General features: G+C 41.2%; 1 protein-coding gene across 1 annotated transcript in view; it reads right to left on the reverse strand.

Annotated features, from left to right (window-relative positions):
- LOC111236173 (collagen alpha-1(XXVII) chain A-like) overlaps positions 1 to 23092 on the reverse strand; it is an 88433-nt gene that overhangs the window by 58717 nt on the left and 6624 nt on the right. Inside the window, exon 2 of the mRNA XM_022764825.1 lies at positions 3625 to 3695. Coding sequence (XP_022620546.1) covers positions 3625 to 3695 — 71 coding nt within the window. The remainder of the gene's footprint in view (positions 1 to 3624; positions 3696 to 23092) is intronic.

Consider the following 23092-nt stretch of genomic DNA (forward strand, 5'->3'; position numbering starts at 1 on the left):
TGACCTGTGGTCACTGGGCCTTGTCTAATGGGGACGTGTGTATAGAAAAGATAGAAAAGTGGACGAGCAATGTTGATGAGATGACAGAAAGCGGGAGAGATGAGGGGAAGGACAGATGGGATGTCCTAACAGTTGCTTTTGAGCCGTAGATGGCAAGGACTTCAATGAGATGCTTGTCTTTCTATAGTAGGACGCTTGCTTCATTACACTGCTGTTGGGGCATCAGACTTTGGAAATATATAATTGCATGGAAAGTTGTTTCAAGAAATGTTTTTAGTGGGAATCTGATCCCTAGTAGCTGTGCTACTTATCAAGGAATTAGAGCGGAGGGAGGAAGCAGCTCAGAACTCAGATGCGTTTTGCAGAAAGAGGTCTCACATGGATCATGTCAAACAGAATGGATCCGTCCAGACTGGAATTCCTGACTGCTGCTAATACATAACACATTTTAACAAATGTTGAATCTGATTTTATACAAGATTATGCTCATACCACACACATCTTAAACAATCTTTTTTTTTTTGCACTGTGAAAATTGATCCAAATGTGGGCATGCTTCTTACATAGCCATTTCTTTGGGGTCTTTCCATGGCCTATAGGGCTGTAAGACTTTCCCTTGCTTCAAAACATTAGGGCTTTATAAAATAGTCTGATGAAACAAGAGCTACGTGGGGTTTAGTGTATACCCATCCACATAGTGAATTCTCCTCTCTGTGTGGTCTCCTCTGCAGTAAAGGACAACAGGACTTGGCAGTGAGGCAGGGGGTGCATGACATGTATCTGTTCTGTACATATAGGCCTCTGTCTCCCAACTGCTTTATTTAAATACCACTTGCACTATTACTGGGGCATACATTAACCACATGGTTTTAGATATACAGCACACTGTGTGGATGTGAACACACACGCAGACTTGTGTTTAACACAAGGCTGGATGTTCATAGCCTTGTTCTGTGCCAAGTCACTCAAGTAGGACAGAGAGAATATCCCAGGCTCTTCGCTCTGAAATGTTATCCCTTGTAGAGGATGAAGTCACTGATTCACATTTGAACACTCTCAAATGATCTCTCTTTGTCTTGCCAAAACTAGTCTACATTGAGCCATTTATGATATTTCTTAATGGAAAAATCATCCTCACAGTAATACATTATATGTATTCCCACAACATTAGTTTTGGAGTCAGCACTTGTGAAAATGAATAACTTTCTTGCAAATTTATAAAACAGAAAATCAAGGCTTTCTAACATGAATCAGAGGCATTTTGCGGTTATTTGGGAAGATATACACACAGAAAATGTAAGGAGGGATGTAGAGGGGTATGACATGCATCATTCATCCCCTGCCAGGGACACTGGTAATGTGGTGTGCAACTTTACATTTCTGACAGTATTTAGAGAGACAGGAAATAAGGTGAAAGAGAAGTATGACATGCAGAAAAGGTCGCTAGCCAGAATAAAACAATGGACGTTGTGTTATGTTGCATGCAACTTCATTATAGCCCAACCTGATAAATTGGCTAATATAAGCTCATAGCAGATATATCGGTAAGGGATTGAAGGTCAGATGTTCTGAAACATTGTCACCACTCTGTAGTTTCTTTATTAGAAAGCAAAGAAAAGTTTATTTTTTAACTGTTAAAAAATATAAAAAACATTTATTTCTCTGAAATAAAATTAACTCACAATCTGCCAATGGCCCCTGAGAGTGATCCTCTGCAATACACTGCTTTTTCCTCCATAAAATGCACTGGCCTTGCCTGATGGCTCTGTGATAGTGGTGGTAGTTTGAAGAGCAGAGCTACTGTAAAGCTACTGAGAAAAAGAGCACAAGTGATGTTCATCATCAGTGTTTGCACCACTGACGATGGACATTCCTGCTCAAGCAGCCCCTCATCGTTCATCTCATCAGAGTTGCCTGCAGAGTTTATCACTGCAGAGACACTGGACATAACGGGGCCATTTGAGTCCACAGCTGCAGTGGGTTTGAAGACGCATTTCCTCATTCACACGGCTCTCCTCTTTAGAGAGAGCGCAGCTGTGAGTTCAGCCTCTTTGCAACAATGATATCGGTCATAGACATCACTACTAGTTTTGACTGATGCCTAGTAACTCAATCAGAGCCTGAAACCAGCTCAGTTGTCATAGAAGTAACCCAATTTTTTTTTTTTTTAATTTCCATTTAGGAAAGGAATTTTCTTTTGTATATTTACATACTTTTTAAAGTCTGAAGTGGGATGGGGGATAAATGCAATAAGTCACCCCTTAAAATAACAGAAGTAGCTTTAACATGGCTGAACACGGAGCTTTGACTTTGTAACCGAACAATCATTTGAAGTGTAAAAAAAAAAAAAAAAAGGTTTCAGCATTGAAGTAATTAACTGAAATGACATTTGGTTTTTGTCTGCCATCAGCTTTCAGTCACTGTGTGTCGGGTCTATTCAACTCTGTGTCCTGTCAGTCTCAATCATAATGACTAGAGAAGAGAAGGGGCCAATTCACTGGAGTGTAACTATAACTTTTCATCAGGGGAAACCGCCAAATGTTAGAAAAAAAAGTAGTTCAAATGTTCACCAGCTGCCCAAAAAAGAAAAAAGAAGAATTGACCCAAGTAAAAAGTAATATCTAGCAACAGTGGTCACAGAGGCTGACAAGCTGCCTGCTGACACTGCAACACACTTTTATATTTGCATAATTACCAAACCTTCCCTGCACCTTCTTAATTAAACCAGCAGTAACAGATGTTTTGGCCACTTGTGAGAAGTGGAAAAAAGTTGTAACCACAACATTAACATATAATCAACTTTTCAACTACACAATCCTGCCAGCAGTTACGGAGCAGCATTATCGTTCATTTGGAGTTGTGTTTTTGTCCACCTGATAATTGTTAAGTTCAGTATTAACTATCTTTTGGCTCTGTTTTGGTCTCCACCAAGTCCTGAGGGAATAACCTGGCTCATTATCTGCTAAATGTTCCACTATGTTCACCAGCTAGTCACTAACTGTATCTGTCTGCATGCAGGAAGTGTTCAGCGGGTTTATAAAGGCGTTTTCACTGTAAACAGCTGCCTGCTGCAGCAGAAAACAAAGCTACGAGAGCGGTGAGAGTGAACCAAAACAGTGAAGTTGAGGGCCACACATTTAAACAGTGACCATTGTTACAATTATAAAAATATTGATTGTAGTCACCTTTAAGTTGGTAAAATAAAATTAGAGATGAGATAAATAATTAGAAAGAAGCTCAGCAGTAGTTATTGTGTATTTTAAGTGGTTTATCTTAAGTCTGGAACAGTGACCTCTACATCCCATCTACTAAACATTGTAAATCACGGGAGTGAGACAGAACTCTCTGTAAAGGCCAACTTTGAATGATCGGATCGTTCCCTTGCTCACTCAACTTAGCTTACTCAACACATGTTGTCATGACAACAGTTGGCCCAATTCTCATAGCAATGTGTTTACGTGCTTGGGCAATGACCAAACAGGCAAAGAATAACTCCAGCCCCCCCCAGTGCTCCAATCATTTTTACAGTTTTTTCCACTGGTAAACTTCTCAGTTTTTCAGAGGAAAAGAGGTGAGAAAGAAAGAGAAGTGACTGAGTGGAGACGAGTGGAAGCCATGTCTTACCTTCAGAGTGTACTTGTGTAAGTCCCAGGTAACAAGTACAATATAAAACGGTACAGAGCAATAGGGCTCTCCTGGGGGAAGAGAGGAGAGGAGGTTAGAAACAGGCAGCAGTCACACAGCACTGCATATGCACATGCGATTACTGATGTTCAACTCTTAAAATAATTAGGTACCATTTTCTAATAAGGCACGCTTTATAAAACTTTTTATAAGTCGTATCTAATGGTTTTCATACATCATTTAAATAATTAATCAAATTACCACAAATGCTTTACTAACAAATTTTGGGTTGCCAGGTTGTTAAATGTTGTTCATGGGTTTCTCACTTTCTAATAACCCATAAATAAGAATACATCATTAATTAAGGACTTTAATTATCAAGACTGCAGCTGTAAATGTTGATATGTTGTTTATAAATAGATTTTTGTGCAGGTGGTCAAATAGACCAATAAGTCAATGGCATTTTTCACAACCTGGCAATACAAAAGTTGTTTTTATTAATCCTTGTAACAGATGATGAAAGCATTTGTAAAGTATTTATTAACCTTTAATAAAACCATTAGCTTTATAAAGAGTGCCTTGTCAGAAAGTGTTACCAGTCATTTGAAGAACTTGCGTTTGACGGAGGAGCATCCTGAAGTATGCTTTAATGAAGACAGAACTGTGGTGATAAGGAAATCTATGGCATGTGGCTTCACACGCCACGAAAACATGACATAGACTGAGATTACAAAACTGATGTTTTCAGTATCACAAAAGGACAGAAATATTATCTGTAATCACTGTTTTTACATCGCATCAAAACACAGACGCAAGCAAAACCATATGCTTTGCAACTGAGCCACAGATATCATGTGAATAACAAATGGGAGCAGGATTCTGCAAAAGCACTTACAACTCAGAGCACCTCTCTCCAAAACACACACACACACACACACACACACACACACACACACACACACACACACACACACACACACACACAGCTTCAAGCTGTGGTTTGTAAGGCAGAAATACTAGAGTAGACTTATCCATCAACCGTCCTCCCCAAAACCAATATGCGTATACACACACACACACACGCACACTCACACACACACACAAACACACACACAAAACATAAATGAAATGGTCTCTCTCAACACCCTCACCACATCCAGGTGTGCAGTAAAGCTAAGGGAGACTGATTGGCAAGTGGACTGAGAGCTCAGTGGGGGACCAAGATCTGGTGACAGGCAGGGGAGCCACTGTTTACCGCTGGAGGTCATCCAGACACACATGGTCACACACAAGTTGGGGGAGGAAATGTGTATAGCAGCTGTGGTTGGAGGGCCACAGAGAAACAGGCCGACACAGGCGTGGGCCAAGAGCTCCAAATACATAAATGTGGGAAAGACGGTAACTATTGTGCAAACATATTTACCAGCACTATCCCAGGAAAAAAATGTGAAAACAAAAGAGCTCCATATTAACCTGTGGCTGCTTCCTCCACCAGTCTGAGGGATTATAATCAGGGTGTGTGTACATATCTAAGTGTATGTGCTTGATGGCGTGCTTATGTGTGTGTTTATGGTGTCTACATCCCCTGTTCTCCTAACTGCTAATAAAGCGTCATCACAATCAGCCCCACACACAGCTGGCTGTGGTTACTCAGGATGTGTGTGTGTGTGAGTGTGTGTGTGTGTGTGTGTCCCAGACTTCCAGCTGGTTACAGCCTCAGTCAGTTTCTTATCAGCTGAGGAGAGATCCGCTTTCTGTAAATGAGTCATGAATGCTGAGATTTTTTCACTGCAGCAAATAACGCTCATTCTGTCCCTCAGGCTGTTTACATCTGTGGAAACTGGACCAAGTTTCCTGGGCAACGGCGCTGTTTTCATTGGCTTTTCACATTAAAAATTCTCCGTGGCTTGTTTAGATTTTCATTAGGGTGCTTTTGAAGTGTATATGACAAGTTAGGGTTTCTGTTGAAGGTGGTTGCACTGAGGCAGATTTGTGCACAGTGGACATTTAAAATCCGTAAGGCTGACATGTGTCTGGTGTGTGGTTTTCATGCTGCAACAGTGAGCTATGACAAGACTCCCCGAGGGAATTCTGGCTGAGTGGACAAAATACAGGCCCGATGAATAATACCTCCTCCTAAGTCATACATTAAACCAGACAGTGTAACCTATATATTGTGCTGTGAGCCACTGAACTCGCATTTCAAACACAGGAGGGGGGAGAATACTGCTCTGTACTGCTGATAGCATCTTTCTCTACTCATGGATCCCCCGCTGATCTTAACTGTGATTAGCAAAATCAGTTGTGTGACTGAGCAATAGACTGATGGAGACAGTGAGTCAGAGTTTGTTTGTTAAAATGTCTTCAAAATATCTACAAGTGGCAAAGAAATTCAGAAGTGGAACTACAGATTATAAACAGTTTGTTTTTCTCCAAACCAATGTTCTCTTTCTCTGTTGTACTTCTTTTTTTAAAACATCTCTACCCCATAATATGTTTTCGCCATCGCTGTCTTTCTCTCTTTGCCTAAGATGAGACTGCATTACCCATGTCTAAACTCTGATTCTAACCTCTCGACCCCCGAATCCCCCCCTCTCCACACACACACTCAAACAGCAGTGTGTCTGCAGGGCCAGCGACCAGTCAAAGGTTGAGAAAAAGCCAGTATAGTTTCTTTTCACAAGCTTGGACAACTCAATGATTCCCTGAAAGGATTTCCCAAAGGTGATCCTGCCCTCTGAGCACACACACACACACACACACACACACACACACACACACACACACACACACACACACACACACACACACACACACACACACACACACACACACACTGGAAAATTCCTAAGGATGAACAGACACTAAAGCTGATGAGGAGGAGAGTGTAACTGGTATGTCTTTAGACCAGTGGTATACTTGTATAACCGTTATCTGTTTCCTTCCTTTCCCTACTGTTTTCTTCATGACTAATTTCTACTTATCACATACTTCGTCTGCATCAGCCTTTTTCCAATTAGTTTTATGTTTGGGAGGAGATGAAAGGTGTGAAATGTTTACGTGACTCATTATGATATACTGCTTGACTTGGCTTTACTGGCGACTGAAATTAATTATACAACTTAGAAATTGTCTGGGTGGCTGTATATTACATTTAAAAAATGACTCTGTACTTGTTTTTTCGGTGTAAAAATAAATCTGTCAAAATATATCAACACATTGCTCATGAATAATTGCCTGTAAAAAGCCAGGAGTTAGACATAAAGGGCGACACCGTGTGGACATGTGGTGAACGATGCTGACACCTCACAGGTAGAATTGTCTTTTCTGTATCACAATCCATGCACATTGGAAATGAATGATGCAGTTACACCACTGTTAAACTGTGGCTACATTTGTGAGGCTATAAACCTCATGAAGCCATTTTTCCTTAACATATGACAGTTTCTGCTCAACATTCAGGCAGGTGAGATGAACTGATACCATTTGGCCAACTTGTTTCAATGAAAAATCGGGGCGGCAGTGGGTCAAATGTCTGGACTTTCCTTCTCCTATGATGACTGTATCCCACTATCTCAGCCACTATCTGAACCTAAACCAGATGTTCACTGCACAGTAAAACGCATATTAATCAAAGGTGAGAATGATGCATGCGTGTATATATGAATGAATGATTTGTCTGCCTCAGTTGTGCAACAGCTGGCTGCTGCATGCTGTAGCAGACACAAGACCAAGGTCTATAGGGTATATTACAACAGCTCCACACTATGTGAAAACATTTGCTGTAAACACTTGCACACAACATCTGTATTTTATATCAAAGTAGAAGTGAAAGTCATGTCATGTGCATGTTTTCTTAAGTAAATTGATAAGTAACATTGCATAAGCTGATGTTATTGTTTTACCTAATAAACTATAAGTATTTTCTTTAAAGCTGGGAATCTCATCCAACTTTAAAAAAAAAAAAAAAAAAAAAAATCTCCTTTTAACTACTCTGTGTAAAATGTGGCTGTGGACTCTGAATGCGTAAACAGGAAAACATGGAAAGCATCCCAACAAAACCTATCAAAAGCTCGAGTGGATGCTGATGAATCTCTCATGAAACTTTATAGGTCTGAATAATTGCTTTGCTTGCTCTATCAGATGAGTCAGTTTAGTAAACACTATTCAGCAAAGTCTCTGCATGCACCAGTTTGCCAGAGTGACTCTCAAACACTTAAATGAACTATAATTCTTTGAGCAAATCACACTCTGTCTTGCACTAAAGAAGAAAGATAGGAGGGAATTTTAAATGTAAATCGACACAAATGAACCTTCTGATTGTGCTTGGTCTTTTTGTTCAGTTTAATAAAAAATAAAAATAAAAAAATCACGGGGGGGAAATAAATTTGGACAAATAGATCCATCTTGGCAAAATTGTGATAACTGTCATACAAATGAAAAATGGTGACAAATGACACCCATGGTCCAAACAGACCCCATACAAAGCCTCAATGGTCCCCTGTGGACACCGGACCTGGACCACAGCCAGCCGGCACATCACAGGTACGCACATGGAGCTTTACAGTTCCTTAAAGTGTAACTGAGTCCCAGTGAGCTGTCACACCTTAACACCCTCTCATCACAGCACACAGACACAAGAGAGTGAATGACAAATAAATGTTACTTACTTTGTGTCTAGATGAGAGGTTCTGCAATCTCTCCTTCGGGTGCCTAAATTCATTTGTATTCATTTGTCCTGGCAGTCAAAAACCTGATCCGTTAATCACAGCGTGACTCCTTTGCAAGGGGGGCAAAAGACACCGGTCGCCGCTTTACACATTTGACAAGCTTGAGATGAACTTCCAGAGGAAAAAACTCATGTTGAATTGCCTGTCAAGCCCGACATAAATTCCTTCTGGCAGGCTGGTTTGACAGAGAGTTTTCCTGTGCGATTGTCTGTCGATATTCCCCTGTGTTTCATTCATTTATGCCGATCCAGATTGAGGGCCGCGCAGCCGGAGAGAAAGCTGGGTTCTTTTGGATGGGGGGTTACGGAGTCAGGAGCGTTGGACTCATCCCTTTCCTTTTTAAATAGGCTTTCTGTGGGTAAAGCGATGGCAAATGCACCGCACGGCCAGGTGTCAAGTTACAAACCCAGCGGTTGTATCGAGCAACTACACGCCTTCTCCAGGGGGTGGCCACATGGATCCTACCCAAAGGCCCATGCACCGGTAAACCCTAATGAATGAACCACGGTGACACTGGTGGGGCAGCGCTTAACTGCCCAACAGGGATGCCTGCAGCTACTCCAGAGACCCTCTCTATTTTTCCACCTTATTATCCCACAATCTGTGGAAGGAATCGATTGCAAATTATAAACCACTTCTTTGGATTTTCTCAAGTTAGATGGTGTGTGAGTTTATCAGCAAGGGATTGCTTTATGACTTTTAAACTCATGTTAAAATGGGGAAAAATATGAGGGTGGTTTTGAAAAAAAAAAAAGGTATGAGTAACATATTGGAAGGGTTGCTCATGAATTTTAATTCAATGGAAAGATCTCTCTATTTCCTCACACACATGTAGTCATAATGTGAACACTGTCCAAAATCTTGGGCAAGTTCATACAGAAATTTTGCAACATTTCCCTATGTGAGACATCAGTTTTGCCCATTGTCTTAAAGAAGTGTTAATGGAGACATGGAGAGGCAGCAGCACCTGGATGAGCTCCCATTACCTTAAGAGGGGTCACGGCCTGGTGAAGGATGAGACCTCTGCACAGCCACAGGAGCCAGTAATTACCACCTGACATCTGTTTGAGATGTTTCATGAAAGTGTTCACTTAACAGGGTGATAAGACATTTTGTGCTCCTTTTCAAATACTTGGAAAAGGAAGTAGTTTACATAAGGACTATTTCATCAGTAGAAAGTGCGTCCAGTGGAAATTGCTCTCAGCGAGGTGTGTGGATTATCCACGGTAACGGGGACACTGAGATATTCCACTCACCTTTTCAGATGAGAATCTCGAGACCTGGACATATAAAACTAAAACTGTCCTCATGGCATATAAAACTAAAACTGTTCTCATGGCGAGTTGACACCAGTTGTAAATGAGAAAATATTAGTCTTTTTTTTTTGTTTGTTTGTTTTTAATTTTGGTGAATCCTTTAACTGACAGGGCAAATGAATGAACAGTACTAACACCTCCCACATCAGCTCCATTAATTGCCTTGGGCGTTTCTGAGAAACATACACCTGCTTAGGCCTCTGCCAATCATCTCTTTGACAATTTCCTAAATAAGGAATAATAATTCCTCGTTTTGATTCTAATTAAATCAATTTGAAGTGAATAATTGGATAGTTTCTGAAGTAGGAGGATCTTATCACTTAAACACCACATTAAACTCACTAAATCTGAATGAATGCAGCCAAACACTGTATGACCTGGTATTACAGCAAACTGCTTGTTCACATGAATGCTGCACACAGAAAGATCAGGGGACAAACAACTAGCTGAGGAGGTTATAGAGTAAAGATGCAGGTGACTTTGGTCCATTAGAGTTCAGTCTTTGAGCTGACTGGCCAGAGGCCTTAAGCACTGAAAGGTCGCCTTGAATGACACTCTGTTAGGGCGGGGCCCATTGCGTGCGTCAGCTACGGCGATCTCTCTGTATTTCAGCCCAAGGCCGTTGGTCAGCCAGCCCAAGGGGTGGGTGCTAATGGTTGCAAGTCATTAACATCCTCTTTACAGTCCCCTTCACACACTCTGTCCCTTGTGTTTCAGTGCTGGGTGCCACCCGACCCTCCCATGTACTTCCAATGAGCCACAGCGACTCTGCCCCCATCTTCCAAATTACAAACTCTGCGCTTGCTAGCGCGCTCACTGCCACCCCTTAAAGCTGCTTAATTATGGTCATTGGCACCACGTCTGAAAGCTCCCTTTATCCCCCCCACGCTCCAGAAATAGGCCCTGCTGAAGCGTACAGGCAGCCCAGATCAAACGCTCCCCATAGGGAAGGGGTCATTACTGGTACTCAGGGCGGACACAGCCCAATGGGTGCTGGGCCACGCCTTGAGCCCAAATTGCAGCCTGGGCCTAGTGAGGACACAAGACTGTTCTTTGATGCACGGCAAGAGTAATAGCAACACAGGCTGTTTGCATATCAGTGTTTACAGTGAGTTGTATACTGTACATACACATAAACAACCAATAGTGTGTTTTGCGGACTGAAAACTAAGAAAATTGGGCACTGGGATTGGTCTGGTGTTCACATGTTTCTCATGGTTTATATTTATCCAGATGTCACAGCTGTTTTACATACTGTAAGTATCATGTTTTGAATTGTTTCCAGGTGACAAAGCCCTTTATCAATAAAATAAGTATAGATTAAATATAAAAAATATGCAAGAAGTACTGGGCTTTTATAAAATATATTACAGTGTATACCATTCACAATTTAAATCACATTAGAAAAGATTCAAACTAAATTAACTAAATTGGTTGTGTTTTCAGAGCACGTGAAGACATAGAATAACCTCATGTCACTCAACAAATAAATAGGTTGTAAAGACAGTCACCTCTGTGTAGGTGTGTTTTCATGCTGGGCAGTGGCAGAGGTTATGGAGGTGGTGGCGGTGAACCAGACAGTGCTGTCTCTCTCAGCTCCACTGCACACAAGAAGACTGTTCATACAAGGAATGTGTGTGTGTGTGTGTGTGTGTGTGTGTGTGTATGCTCACAAGCATGTGTGTATATGCGGAGTGTCTCGGTGGTTTGTGTTTTTCCTTTACAGGTGGTTCTGTCCACTTGTTGGTGTTCCTGGTCCTGTCTCCTTCCTGTGTAAAGGCATGGTTTTGTGATGCACTGGGGAGGTGGAAAGTGGTCAAACAAGCTCCTGTCTGCTGTGATTTCTGTCACTCTCAGTCCCATTTTGGTGCCTTTCTCCTTTTCTTTCTCTTTCTATTTGTCTAATGCCTTTAATCTGCCACTCTCTACTATACTCAGACCTCCTCTATCTTCTTCCCTTTGTCTGCTAAACCTTCATTTCTCCCCGTTTCCATTGCTCTTTTCTCTTTGTCTCTCTGTCTCCCTGTCATTCCTTCACCACAAGCATTTCCAGTGCTGGCACACCAGAGTAGACAGCCACCCTGAAAACAGTGCCACAACCATAATGAGCATGTTGAGTTCTCATAATAACGCCAGAATAACCTGCCCGGGGGAGACTGGCTCTTTTGGGGGCAGGAACACAAACCTGGTTACCCTGGATTGGAAGTGTCAACACCACACAGACCCGCACTTGTTAAAGAGTTGAGTTTCCCCAGTATGTTCTGTTTTTAGATTGATTTCTGCAGTGTTTGCTACTTTCTTACTGTATTTTTGTGTTCAAGGTTGAGAGTAGGTGTAAGGTGCTAAAATGATGCACATTTACTGTAACAAGTCAGTGGCTTTCACACTGTACTCTCTGTTTAGGGACTGTACACAAATTATATCAGAGGGAGGCTTAGTTCAGAAAAGGGGGAGGGTCTTTTTGCTTAGAGGGGGACAGTCAAAATGTTTTCAGAGAGCCCAGAAAAGATAGGACTTTATCTCTCATATAAAGTGACATTGACAACATAAATAAAGAATGGCATGAATTTGGGATTCATCATTTTGTTATACGTGCCATAATTTTGGAAATTGCTAATTCCACTTCTATTGTGCAATTTAGTGGCTATGTGAAAATTATTATTCCATAAACATATAAAGGGTTACATTTGAGTCCACCATCTTCAAATCTCCAATAACTGCCTTTTTTTTGGCCACTTGATGCCTGTTCAACTTTGTGATGGTGATTTGCCGGTGCCTGATGCAGATCCTTGCAGATCCAAACTTTGTTGCTTTATTAAAATTCCTGGGAGCTACTAGCACAGTGTGCTGATATTTTTTCTTACTATTACATATATTTAACCAATGAAAATGATTAACACAAGCTTGTGACTAAATCTCATGGGGTTTTCTCACTTCTTGAAAAGTAACAGTTTAATAATTTTTCAGCTCTTCTCCCCACACTTATAATTTCTCCACAGTCCCTTACACTTTCCTTTTAAGAAGGACTTTGTGAATGCACACAAGCAGCAGACGAGGCTTTTTAGCCTGCAAAAGAAATATCTTGCAATATTTAAAAGTAGAGCAGAAGGGTCTATGGCAGTACAGCTTCTGCCTCTTTTGATTCCTGACAAAGTTTTTTGGCAGCCAGAGAGAGTATTGACACAAGACCAACTTGGCACCACCAGAAAGGAGCACCACACTAGGAAGTTAGTCCACACCTGTGTGAGCATACGCATAGAAGATGTACTGTATATACTGTACGTGTGTGCACAGGTATGCAGGGTTTTAGATGTGTATGTGAGAGAGAAAGTAGCTGGATCGAGTGCTGTGAAATTCCACCTTACAAGCTCCTCCCTCCATAAACAGTAGACTCTGACAGCATGTACAGTAGGAAAAGCCCTTATTTTAAATTCCAGGCAGGTTCTTATTCAATTCACAGTATAATGAAATCCCACCTCAGCGTGCAATTCATCTCCTGATTAAATCCAACTTCAATTTCCGATTCAGTACTTATCATCTGTCAAACAGAGCCATAATTCATTCTTATTCTGGACACAAGGCTCTGTATTGAATTTGGATTGGGCCACCAGAGACCAGGGTAGCCTAAGTGGAAACAGCAGGGCCTAGTGAAACCTGCTCTCTCTGGCATAAAATCAGTGTCCAGATTCCAATGATGCCTTCTGTAAAAGGACTTCATTATGCTCTCAGAATATGGACTAGACAAATATTTGGCTTGGTCATTATGATGCTGTATCCACTCCCCCCATGGAACCAGGTCCTACACCAGGCTCAGTGTTTCTGCATCCGAGAGATGGCTCACCCTACCCCCCCATCAGCGTCTCTCTGTCTCCTTCCTGATACAAGCCAAACGGAAAGAAAGGAAAACTTAATTCTGCAAGACACAATTACGGGAATATTAAAAATAAAGAAACAGGGGAACAGAAATGTATTACTGCAGCAGTGATTCATGAAATGTTAGGAGTGGAATATCTGTGTTTCATAATCAGAGAAGACAGGTATGAAACCTCAGATCATTTTGAGGAAGAGCTCCTGTCAACTGTTGAATTACCCTGTAACTTCTCTGTCGCCATCATTCTGACATAATTCAGAAGTGGTCAGGAAGTGTCACTCCCTCAGACCCCCACATCCCCAGACCCCTCCAAACAGATGGTCTTTCACTCCAACTTCTCAGCTCCTGCTCCACTACTTCCTACTCCACCATCACTCCCACCTTCCTCTCCACACAAACACACACATACATTCCTATCTTACCAAAAGTGGGCTGTTGGATTACGCTGACCAAGTGTGGACCAGTTTTTTGTTTTTGTTTTTTTAAAAGAAAAGAAAAAGAAAAAAAGAATTACAAATTGCAAAACTGCTTTTGTAATTTTCTTTTAAAAATTGTCAAGAGGAGAATTGCAACACTGACTGATATCTACCTATCAAAGAGGGGACCTCCAGTCCTTCTGAGGCTCAGTGAATTGTGAGGTGCAACATCCAAAGTGAAGACTGAAAAGACTGAAAAGGGTACGCGGTGGCATGGTGGGTTTCTTTTTGACCATAAGATGCCAGTGGTACAGTGTTTGGTTTGAATCTTGCCCGTTGTTGAACCCTGGAGCATCAAAACTAATCCTGCTGCAGGGGTGGCTGTGGCCCCATCATGTCATGGAAAACCATGAGTAGCAAACATTTTGGTGCTACATGGAGGTGGAAGAGTTTTGTATATGTGTATATATAGCAATGTGTAATTTTACTCTGTATATAGATATATACTGCCTCTTCAGCATGGCAACCCCAGACTGGGGCCGGCCCTGCTATGGTCATGAAAAGACAACACAATGTACCAAGCTTTTTTTTTTTGTACATTGTGGCCTTTGTATTTACCTGACAAATATTTACCTGAGAAATATGAGTGATGTCAATCTTCTCATCAAGAAAGCATATAAGCAATTCCCCAATGCTGTTGTGTGTTTGCATACTACATTGGCATAATTAACCCATGTCTGTGCATGTTTACTGTATGTGCAACCGCACTATACACAAAAACTTTGTGTGTGTGTGTTTGTGCATGTGTGAATGTCTACCGTTAACTGTCCTGTAAAGCAAAACTGTTCCAGGCCAGTTGCTGTGCCTGGGAATCACTTTCAGATGGTTCTGATAGTGGGATATTATCCGACTCCCTGTGGCCGCAGTGACTGCAGGAAATTGCAGAATTTTCTTATAGACACGAGTCATGGGGCCATATGACCCCGTGTCCTGTCCATACCACTGAGATAACTTCCTCTTCCGGACAGTGACACAAGCCATCATCATTAGTATGGCCAAGGTGAATGTTTCTTCTTATTAAAGAGACCCTAACTTGGAGCCTGGACTCCTTACACAGCAAAATGTGGCTTACTGTGTCTCTCTTCGCCCAGAGCACAGGGCTTTCCATTAATGACATCTCAAGCATATCTCATAGGTTTACAGATAAGACAATATTTTTTCAAATCTACTATTGAGAAAAATAAAAATGGGTTTCCTGTAGCAAACCAAGCCCTTAGGTAAACCTTCCTCATTCACCCTCATTTAATACATTTATCTCTAAATCTATCAGCTTGGCCTCCATTTATCAAAACCATGGTAGGTAAAGAGAGAGATAAAACAGATTTAGGATCCATTCATCCAAAATAAAGCCTCCCAGCGGGCAGGTCATGAGGCTTTTTCGTGCTGCAGAGCTATCCCAGGTGGGTGGAAGGGCATATTTGGGCAGATGTGCTTGTGGAGCACGTACGCCAAGGCGCATGTCGGAGATTGGCAGAGCTCTGTTAGTGCTGCCAATCTTAACTCCCTTTGCCCCCTCTTTCCTGCTCTCTCATTCCTTCTGCTGGTTCTCCTTTACTATTTCTGTGACCCTACCTCTACCTCCTGCCTCTCATATGCCACGGAGGGAAGCCAAGTTTCGAGGGGAGAGAGGAAAAGCTTATCCTTTCTTTAAGTCCACCAAAACTCTCTCTGCGAAAGCCCTCAGGGCTATATAATAAACATTTCATTTCCTCTGGCAAGCAATAGGAAGGCTTATATGATGTAAAAGAGCAGAAATAGCAACTCAAAAATGCTTGTCATTCTGTGTTTCTCGGGCCTGGCTCATTCCTCTGGTTGAAGAGCTGGATCACTATATGAAAAGCTTTTCATTCTGAGGTACATTTACTTATCTTACTGCAGAGGGATGGAGGCGCTTTATTTTAGATGGGGCAAATAATGCTGTATTTTAAGTCATCATATAAAATAAAATATCCTTTATGACAGTTAAATGGGATGACTGCACAGTGTTGGTGACAGAATTGACAGTAAGTATGCAGTTAAAAGCAGTAAAAAAGTTCATAGCCCGTTCCATCATTTTTCTTCAGGTTTTATGTCACTATTCCAGTCATATAAATTTCAGTAACATTTACCAAAATGTTTCTTTACCAACTGTTTTATGTGATATTCCAAACAATTTTGACATGTTGATTATTCATCTTTTAATATTTGTTCTTAAAAAAACTGTTTCATAAGGGTTTGGTTGATAGACGGGATTTTTTTGGACATTAAGGTTTTTGAATCTGGACGTCTGTACAGAGCCAAGCCAAGCCACAGATCCCATAGTGGTGGGGATAAAGACCACACTGATTTTTGAATCTATCCTTTCAGAAGGAAACTTTGAGCACTTTGAAGTACTTGGTGAGAGAAACTTTGCCCTGTGCTTTTTCCCAGTCGTCTTCCATCATCCTGACACCAAGATCCTCCCTCCATTTAGTTTGAAAAATATTAAGGAAGCCACTCCATCCCATAAATACTCCTCTAGTTGAACTTAATGATCCTAAATTGTAACTTTGGAGCATATATAAAAATAACAAGAAATCTTTCCCATAAAAATCAAAGCTATGTGGACAGCAGTGACTGAGTCAAAAACCAGAAAAACATGGGAAAAAGTAGAACAAAGCCACCTTGTCAACCATCGTGATTTTTGCTTGCCTGCAGTTCTACAACAAGTTGGTAGTTTTTGTCACTTTCAAATGTTCATTTGGCAACTGTTGCCTGCTCATTTGGCATTTTTGTGCCCTGTGAAGTGGGCACTGTGCAGGAGCAGGTTGTGCATACGATGCAACAAAGTAGGAGTTCCAAGTAAATGTGGTAGCCCAAGGTGAGGTGTCAGTACGTATATTAAGTCTGACACTGCATGGAGCACAAACGTATATGAAGACCACGTGTGCGCTCAAGTCAACGTCATTCTGTCAAACAATTTAATTCTGCCTTAATAAAGCAGAATTGACAACTGTGGCTACACTAACACAGAGACCCTTCTTTTCTCCTCATGGCACAAGAGTACCTATTATTCTAACAGATTGTTAGACCCACCACACATGACCATTTCCTCCCTAGCCAAAATAAATACTTGTAATGATAATACTTAGGTCTACTGCCTATACCTGCAGTGTATTTAGGTATGAAAAGCAGACATCTTCCATGCTGTTGCTAAACCATCACACAGTATGTGGGATGGTTGGAGGATAAGGTGACTGTGACATTTCCATCAGGCTGCATGCTTATTTTCCTCTGGACAAATAAGCACCTATTGCTGCACTCACCCCTTAATTCTGACAGTTTCTAATCTGAGATCTGAACCTTGCCCTTGGCTTTGTTCTACCCTTCTCTTCAACATCTGATTTTTGAATTATGAAGTCTCCATGTCCCTGGATTATGTCATCTTTTTTAGCCACTAGCAGCGTGGCTCTACGAATTACAAAGTCAGTCTGTTGGTTGGTCAATTGCTCCACCCTTTCAGTTCAGAGTGAAATATTTCAACAATTGAATTGGGATTGCCATGAAATTTTGCACAGACGTTCATGCTCCCCAGTGAAAGAATCCCAACAACGTTGGTGATCCTGTGACTTTTTCTCTAGTGCTAAGCAGGTCACCGTTAGCTTGATATCTCGACATCTACCAGATCGATTGGCACACAATTTTTCCTATTTTGGATCGCAGTGGAATTTTCTCGACACCAGTGGGATGCATTGCATGAAATTTGGCATAGGTATTCATGTTCTGCTCTAAATACAGTCTCATAGAGCTGCTAGCATGGCTAGCATCTTGTTATAGTGCTGTTCCTCCGTATTGACCCCCCTCGGACAAAATTAAAGACTTTGAGTTTCTGTTTCTTTTCTGTCTATCCTAAAGCCCTTTTGTTTTTTGTGCTTTTGTAGTTAAATGAGAAGTATTTCCATGTTGCCAGTGGAATGCATGCTGGCTTGTCCCTGTGAGAGCATATAAATGATAATGATACAGCAGAACCCAACCTTTAGGATGCAAAGACTCTGTGAAAATGGTGGGAGAATTGCTGGGTGTGGAACGTAAGCCCAGCATGATGAGCCCACAAAGACATCTGTGAAAAGGACTGAGGGCTATTGGATTAGAGGATGACAAAAATGTTTACTTATTTAAAAGCACCATAATTGCATTAATTTGTAGAGGATGTTTTGCAACTTTTTTGTTGTTCCAATAACACCTATTCCAAACATTTCATCATCCAATGCCTGATAACCAAATAGCTAATGTCAGGAGTCAGATCATTTTGCTTCCAGCTAAATGATATAAAAGGCACATACACAAAGGCTGTTTGTATATGCCTGTAGTCATCAAATTAAATCTGCATAATTTTCCTTCTTGTAAAACATTGGTTTTATGACTTAATAAGCGTTAGAATCTGGAAATGATCATTTTTTTAAAACTCAGCATTAAAACAGAGGCATGCTCAGTGGCGAGCAGTACATCATCAAAAGATTTAGGAAATAATTACAACACAGTATGAATAACTGCCTCTCTCGGACAAAAATAAAGGAGCTTGTTCCATAACATCACCGTAATTTTATTGCACATTTCCACCATCTTGCCTCACATTGTCTTCATTGTGAGTTTCTGCTGGTTTCCACTTTCTCATCCAGTGAATGACACACAAGTAGATGTATGCAGCCCCTCATAATGGGCAGGGTCAATCTGAATGAGACCATTATGATGTATGGTGATGAACCTTTAAGCATGCGCATTACCCCAATGCGCATGCCTAAAGGTTCATTGCAACAAGCCTCTGATCTTGCTAGTTATTTGTTGGTTTACTGTTTTATTCTGTCTTAATGTTGGTCTTTTGTGGGATGTGGCTTCATTTTTAGATCACAGAAATCTCATAAAATCTGGTATGGCATCCTTTTCTATTTTTATATGCACTTTGACTTGGGGCCTGCTACAATAAGATAAAGATGTGTTAAGTGAATCTTTGAAGAAAATGCCACATTTCAGCCTGAGGACTGTAACACTGGTTTAGTCAGAGCTGTATATACTGTGGTCACGTTAAGGTCAGGTTAAAGTGGCACTTAACAGGATAGGGCATAAATTACCATATAGTGACAGAGACATACTTCAAGTAATCTCAGTTTCTGGAATGGAGGCTTTCCTGTGAGTCACACTTTTGGAGATGAAAAATCAAGATTTCCTTAACTCGAACAGATGAAGTTAAAGCTGTACTCCTCCTGTCTGGAATTACTCCTCCAGTTTTATGATCAATTCTTCAAGTTGACATTTTTAGCTTTTAGTGAAATATCTTGACAGCTACTGAATGGATTGCCTTGACATTTGTTGCAGACATTCATGGTTCCTGGATGATGTATCCTAAAGACTTTGCTGATCTTCTGACTTTTCCTCTAACGCCACCATGAGGTTCACATTTGTGGTTTGTTTGAAATATCTCCACAACTGTTTGGAAGGATTGCCATGAAATTCATGTCAGATATTCATGTCCCCTTCAGGATGAATTGTAACTTTTCATGTAGCGCCACAATCAGGTAAAAATTTCAACATTTCTCATACACCATTTAGGAATGATAATATCCTTTAGCTGCTCCCAGAGCGCTTCAAGATCATGTATTTATTGTCATAAGTCTTATTTTTTAGCTAGACAGCCTATGATCCCAATGCTAAAAACACCAGTACATTTGGTTTTGAATTCAAAGTTGTTTTTTAAAACCTATCTTTATCTAGAGAAAATAACAGCAAGTGTACTTTTTAAGACGCATCCTGCATCTACATGCTGTAACACCATAATCAGCATCCTCCCTGTCAGACTCTGACTAACTGCCACTGGTTCAAATGAAAGTTCAGTACTTAAAAGAATTTTTAAAAAATTAACGAATTAATGAAAATGCAAGTGCCTTATATTCTACATTTCTTCACCCAGATTGTCGCAGTCAGCTTGACGCAGGCCCGTCTAACCTCCGGGATATTTCAAGACATGACATCAGCTCCCACTGTGACCCTCTACATTATCTACGGTGAAAGAGTGAATTGGTCTTTATGGAAAAGCACTATCCACACTAATGACAGACGTTGTGGATCTCCTCCAAACAAACACTCTCTCAGTCTCTCTTGATTTGCTTTGTGTTGGACTGGACTCACACTGTACACGGAACCATGTTAATCTGCGGCTCTGGCACATGTGACTGAATGTAGCTGGAGTGACTTATACTTAGATTGAATACAGTCTCTATGTGCCTCTGTTATTTCTGTGGGAGGGAGGGAGCCAGGAGAGAGAGAGAGAGACAGGCCAGTCCAGTGCCATTTCCAGTGGCAGTCAACGAACGCTGGCCCTCTCAGAGCGCAGGAGGCTGTGAAACGCTTAGAGCTCCTTGCGTGTTCGAGTAAACACCCTCTTTTGGTCTGGGGCCCCTCCAAGGGTCAATACACTGTTACATCACAAAAGCTGGATTCATGGTTAGTTTCTCCAAGGTCTAGAGGAGGAGAAGAAGGGCACAGTGCAGCCTCTCTTGGGCTCTTTGTCACTTTTTTAGGACCATCTTATGAAGCCATCTCCTCACATCGTTATTCTTGTCCCTCTAATCTCACACTCACTTCCTTTCTAATTAAATGTCTTTCATTTTGTCATGCTCCCTCCTTTCATTCAAACTAATTTTGCCAATTCTCTTTCACTCCTCCTTTCCTGTCCCTTAGCATCACCCCCCCCACACACACACACACACACACACACACACACACACACACACACACACACACACACACACACACACACACACACACACACACACACACTTTCCTTCTGTATTCCGTTTTTCCTGGATCCAGGTAAATGAAGGCTCTGAGAGCGTTTGGTGAATGCGGCCACTGGCTGCCCACACCGCAACGTAAAATGGACAAACCCTCAGCTAGAGGTGGAAGTGTTTTTTGTTGACTAACAAACCAGCGGCATCACAACCAGAGTTCTCAAATTTGGAAACCTGCGTTGGATGCATCTGGGTCTTCTCTGAATGCTTCACTCAGGAAAATTACAACGACCGGGATAGCAGTGAGGAAAATACTGAAGTAAAGATTTGCCTTGTGAAATGAGAGTGTATGCCTGAACATAGATTAGACTGCAAGTGACCATGCAATGCTTGAGAGGGATGGTTCCACAGAGGAACAATGCTACCTCTGGTGGTTATATGTGCACAATGCACGCTGCAGAATCAGCCAGTATGTCTGAAAAAACTCTGGATTTATGGCAACATAAGACAGAACACAATTAAATATAAATATTACCAAGTGATTTCTGGAAAGAAAATCATCATTCATTTGAACAGGAGGCCTATAACCTTAAAAAAAAGAGGAAAAAAAAGGTAATATTTCCACAACAAGAAGCAACTAAACAAATACAATCCCATAATCCCTCAGTACATGGAGAGGGCTTGTTACTGAAAGTCTAATAGTCAAGAGACAGAGAGAAAATTAGTAGCTAGCTACAGCCTACTATATTTTTCTTTGAGCATATACAATAATTAACTTTATATATACGTTCCCAAACCCAATGCTTAGCCATCCCCAGCTGTATATTTTTGGTGCCAGTAACCAGGCAGAGGCCACTGTCATTTCCCAACAAGGATTCAGTCTTATGCAGCCTTGTCTCACATGAAGCCTCTTGGCTTAAACCGCCACACTTGTCCCAGTAAACCAAACCTTAATGACAGGCTTGTCTAAAGATGGAGTCTGTAAAAATGCTTCTGGGCACTTCTATTTGTCTACGTCTATTTCCTATATTTTCTGTTCTGAGTTTATTTGTGCTTTTTTTTCATATATATGTATATGTATTCCTGGTTTTTGCTTCCGGTTATGGGAGAAAATGTTTTTTCAGCCATAGAGAAAAAAAAAAAAAAAAAAATGGCACTCGTACATTTGTCCTGTACTGTTTCTGGTTCCAGCAACTGAAATAGAAGATAAGTGTGCAATTTATAAAATTTGATTTTGCTCCTTCCTTCTCTCTGAGGCAGGCAGGATGCAAGCTCAACTGAAATCCCAGTGGGGCCGTGTTTTTTTCTCTTTTTTTTTTTGGGACCTATTTTGAATGGAGCCTTTCTACAAAACTCATTAATATCATAGTACAGTCACACCTATATTCGCTAGCTGAACTTCCTGCAGAAATCCAAACAGGTCAGAAAGAGACAGATGGACTTTTGAGAATTCCCCGTGTTTGCCTCCCACTAGAACAGCAGGCCTGTGTAGAGCCAGGGCTCTGCCTTATGAGGGGCGCTCACTAAGGCATCACTGAGACTCGTTTCACAGAAAACATCCATCAAAAGGCTTCATTTAACTAGAGATGAAAGGTGAGCCTTTTAACTCCTTCCTCTACCCTAAGCCTGGCCTGTTGACTCTCTCATCTGTTTACGTTCCGATGCATAAACATCGAAAGCACCTTCTGTATACGAGGCTCCTTCCTCCGCATGATTAAGTGATAGTCTGCATGAAGTCCTCATATTTTCTATATGATGAAAAAAAAAAATATGGCCCCTGTGCTGGATCAAATGTGTGCTCTGTTCCGCGCAGTGTACTTCTCACTGTGTGAACGTGTGTTTGCACATGCTCACATGCAGCAAATAGCAGCATAACTCTTGGCCATATGCACAGAAGTCCAGTTCCTGGACAGATTTCCTAGACAGTGGACATTTCAGTGTGTGCTCGGGTGTGAACAATATCATATCAGCAAAATATATGGTGTGATGTAAAACTACATGGTACCTATCACAAAAGTCCAATACGGCTGAGAAATGGATGACACACACAAAAAAAAGAAATTTGTGGCTTACATGAAGTCAGTGACACCACTGCTCAAAGTCGAATTTGGTATTTCTTTCACCAATGTATGTAAACTAAAGACAACGTTGTGTTTACTCTCAAGCATCCCTCAACACCTGCAGTGAGGATTTAGGTAATTGGATGACAAGCTACTCTATCTCTATTTTCATGTGAGTATATATGGTTATTTCATGGCTCACTATAATATTGTTTATGGTAATTTGGGTGCACGAGGTGTCAATCAGTTGTGAATGTATGAAGCTGGGTAAA

Source organism: Seriola dumerili, unplaced genomic scaffold (genome assembly GCF_002260705.1).
Source record: "Seriola dumerili isolate Sdu_G_001 unplaced genomic scaffold, Sdu_1.0 BDQW01000590.1, whole genome shotgun sequence".
NCBI lineage: Eukaryota > Metazoa > Chordata > Actinopteri > Carangiformes > Carangidae > Seriola > Seriola dumerili.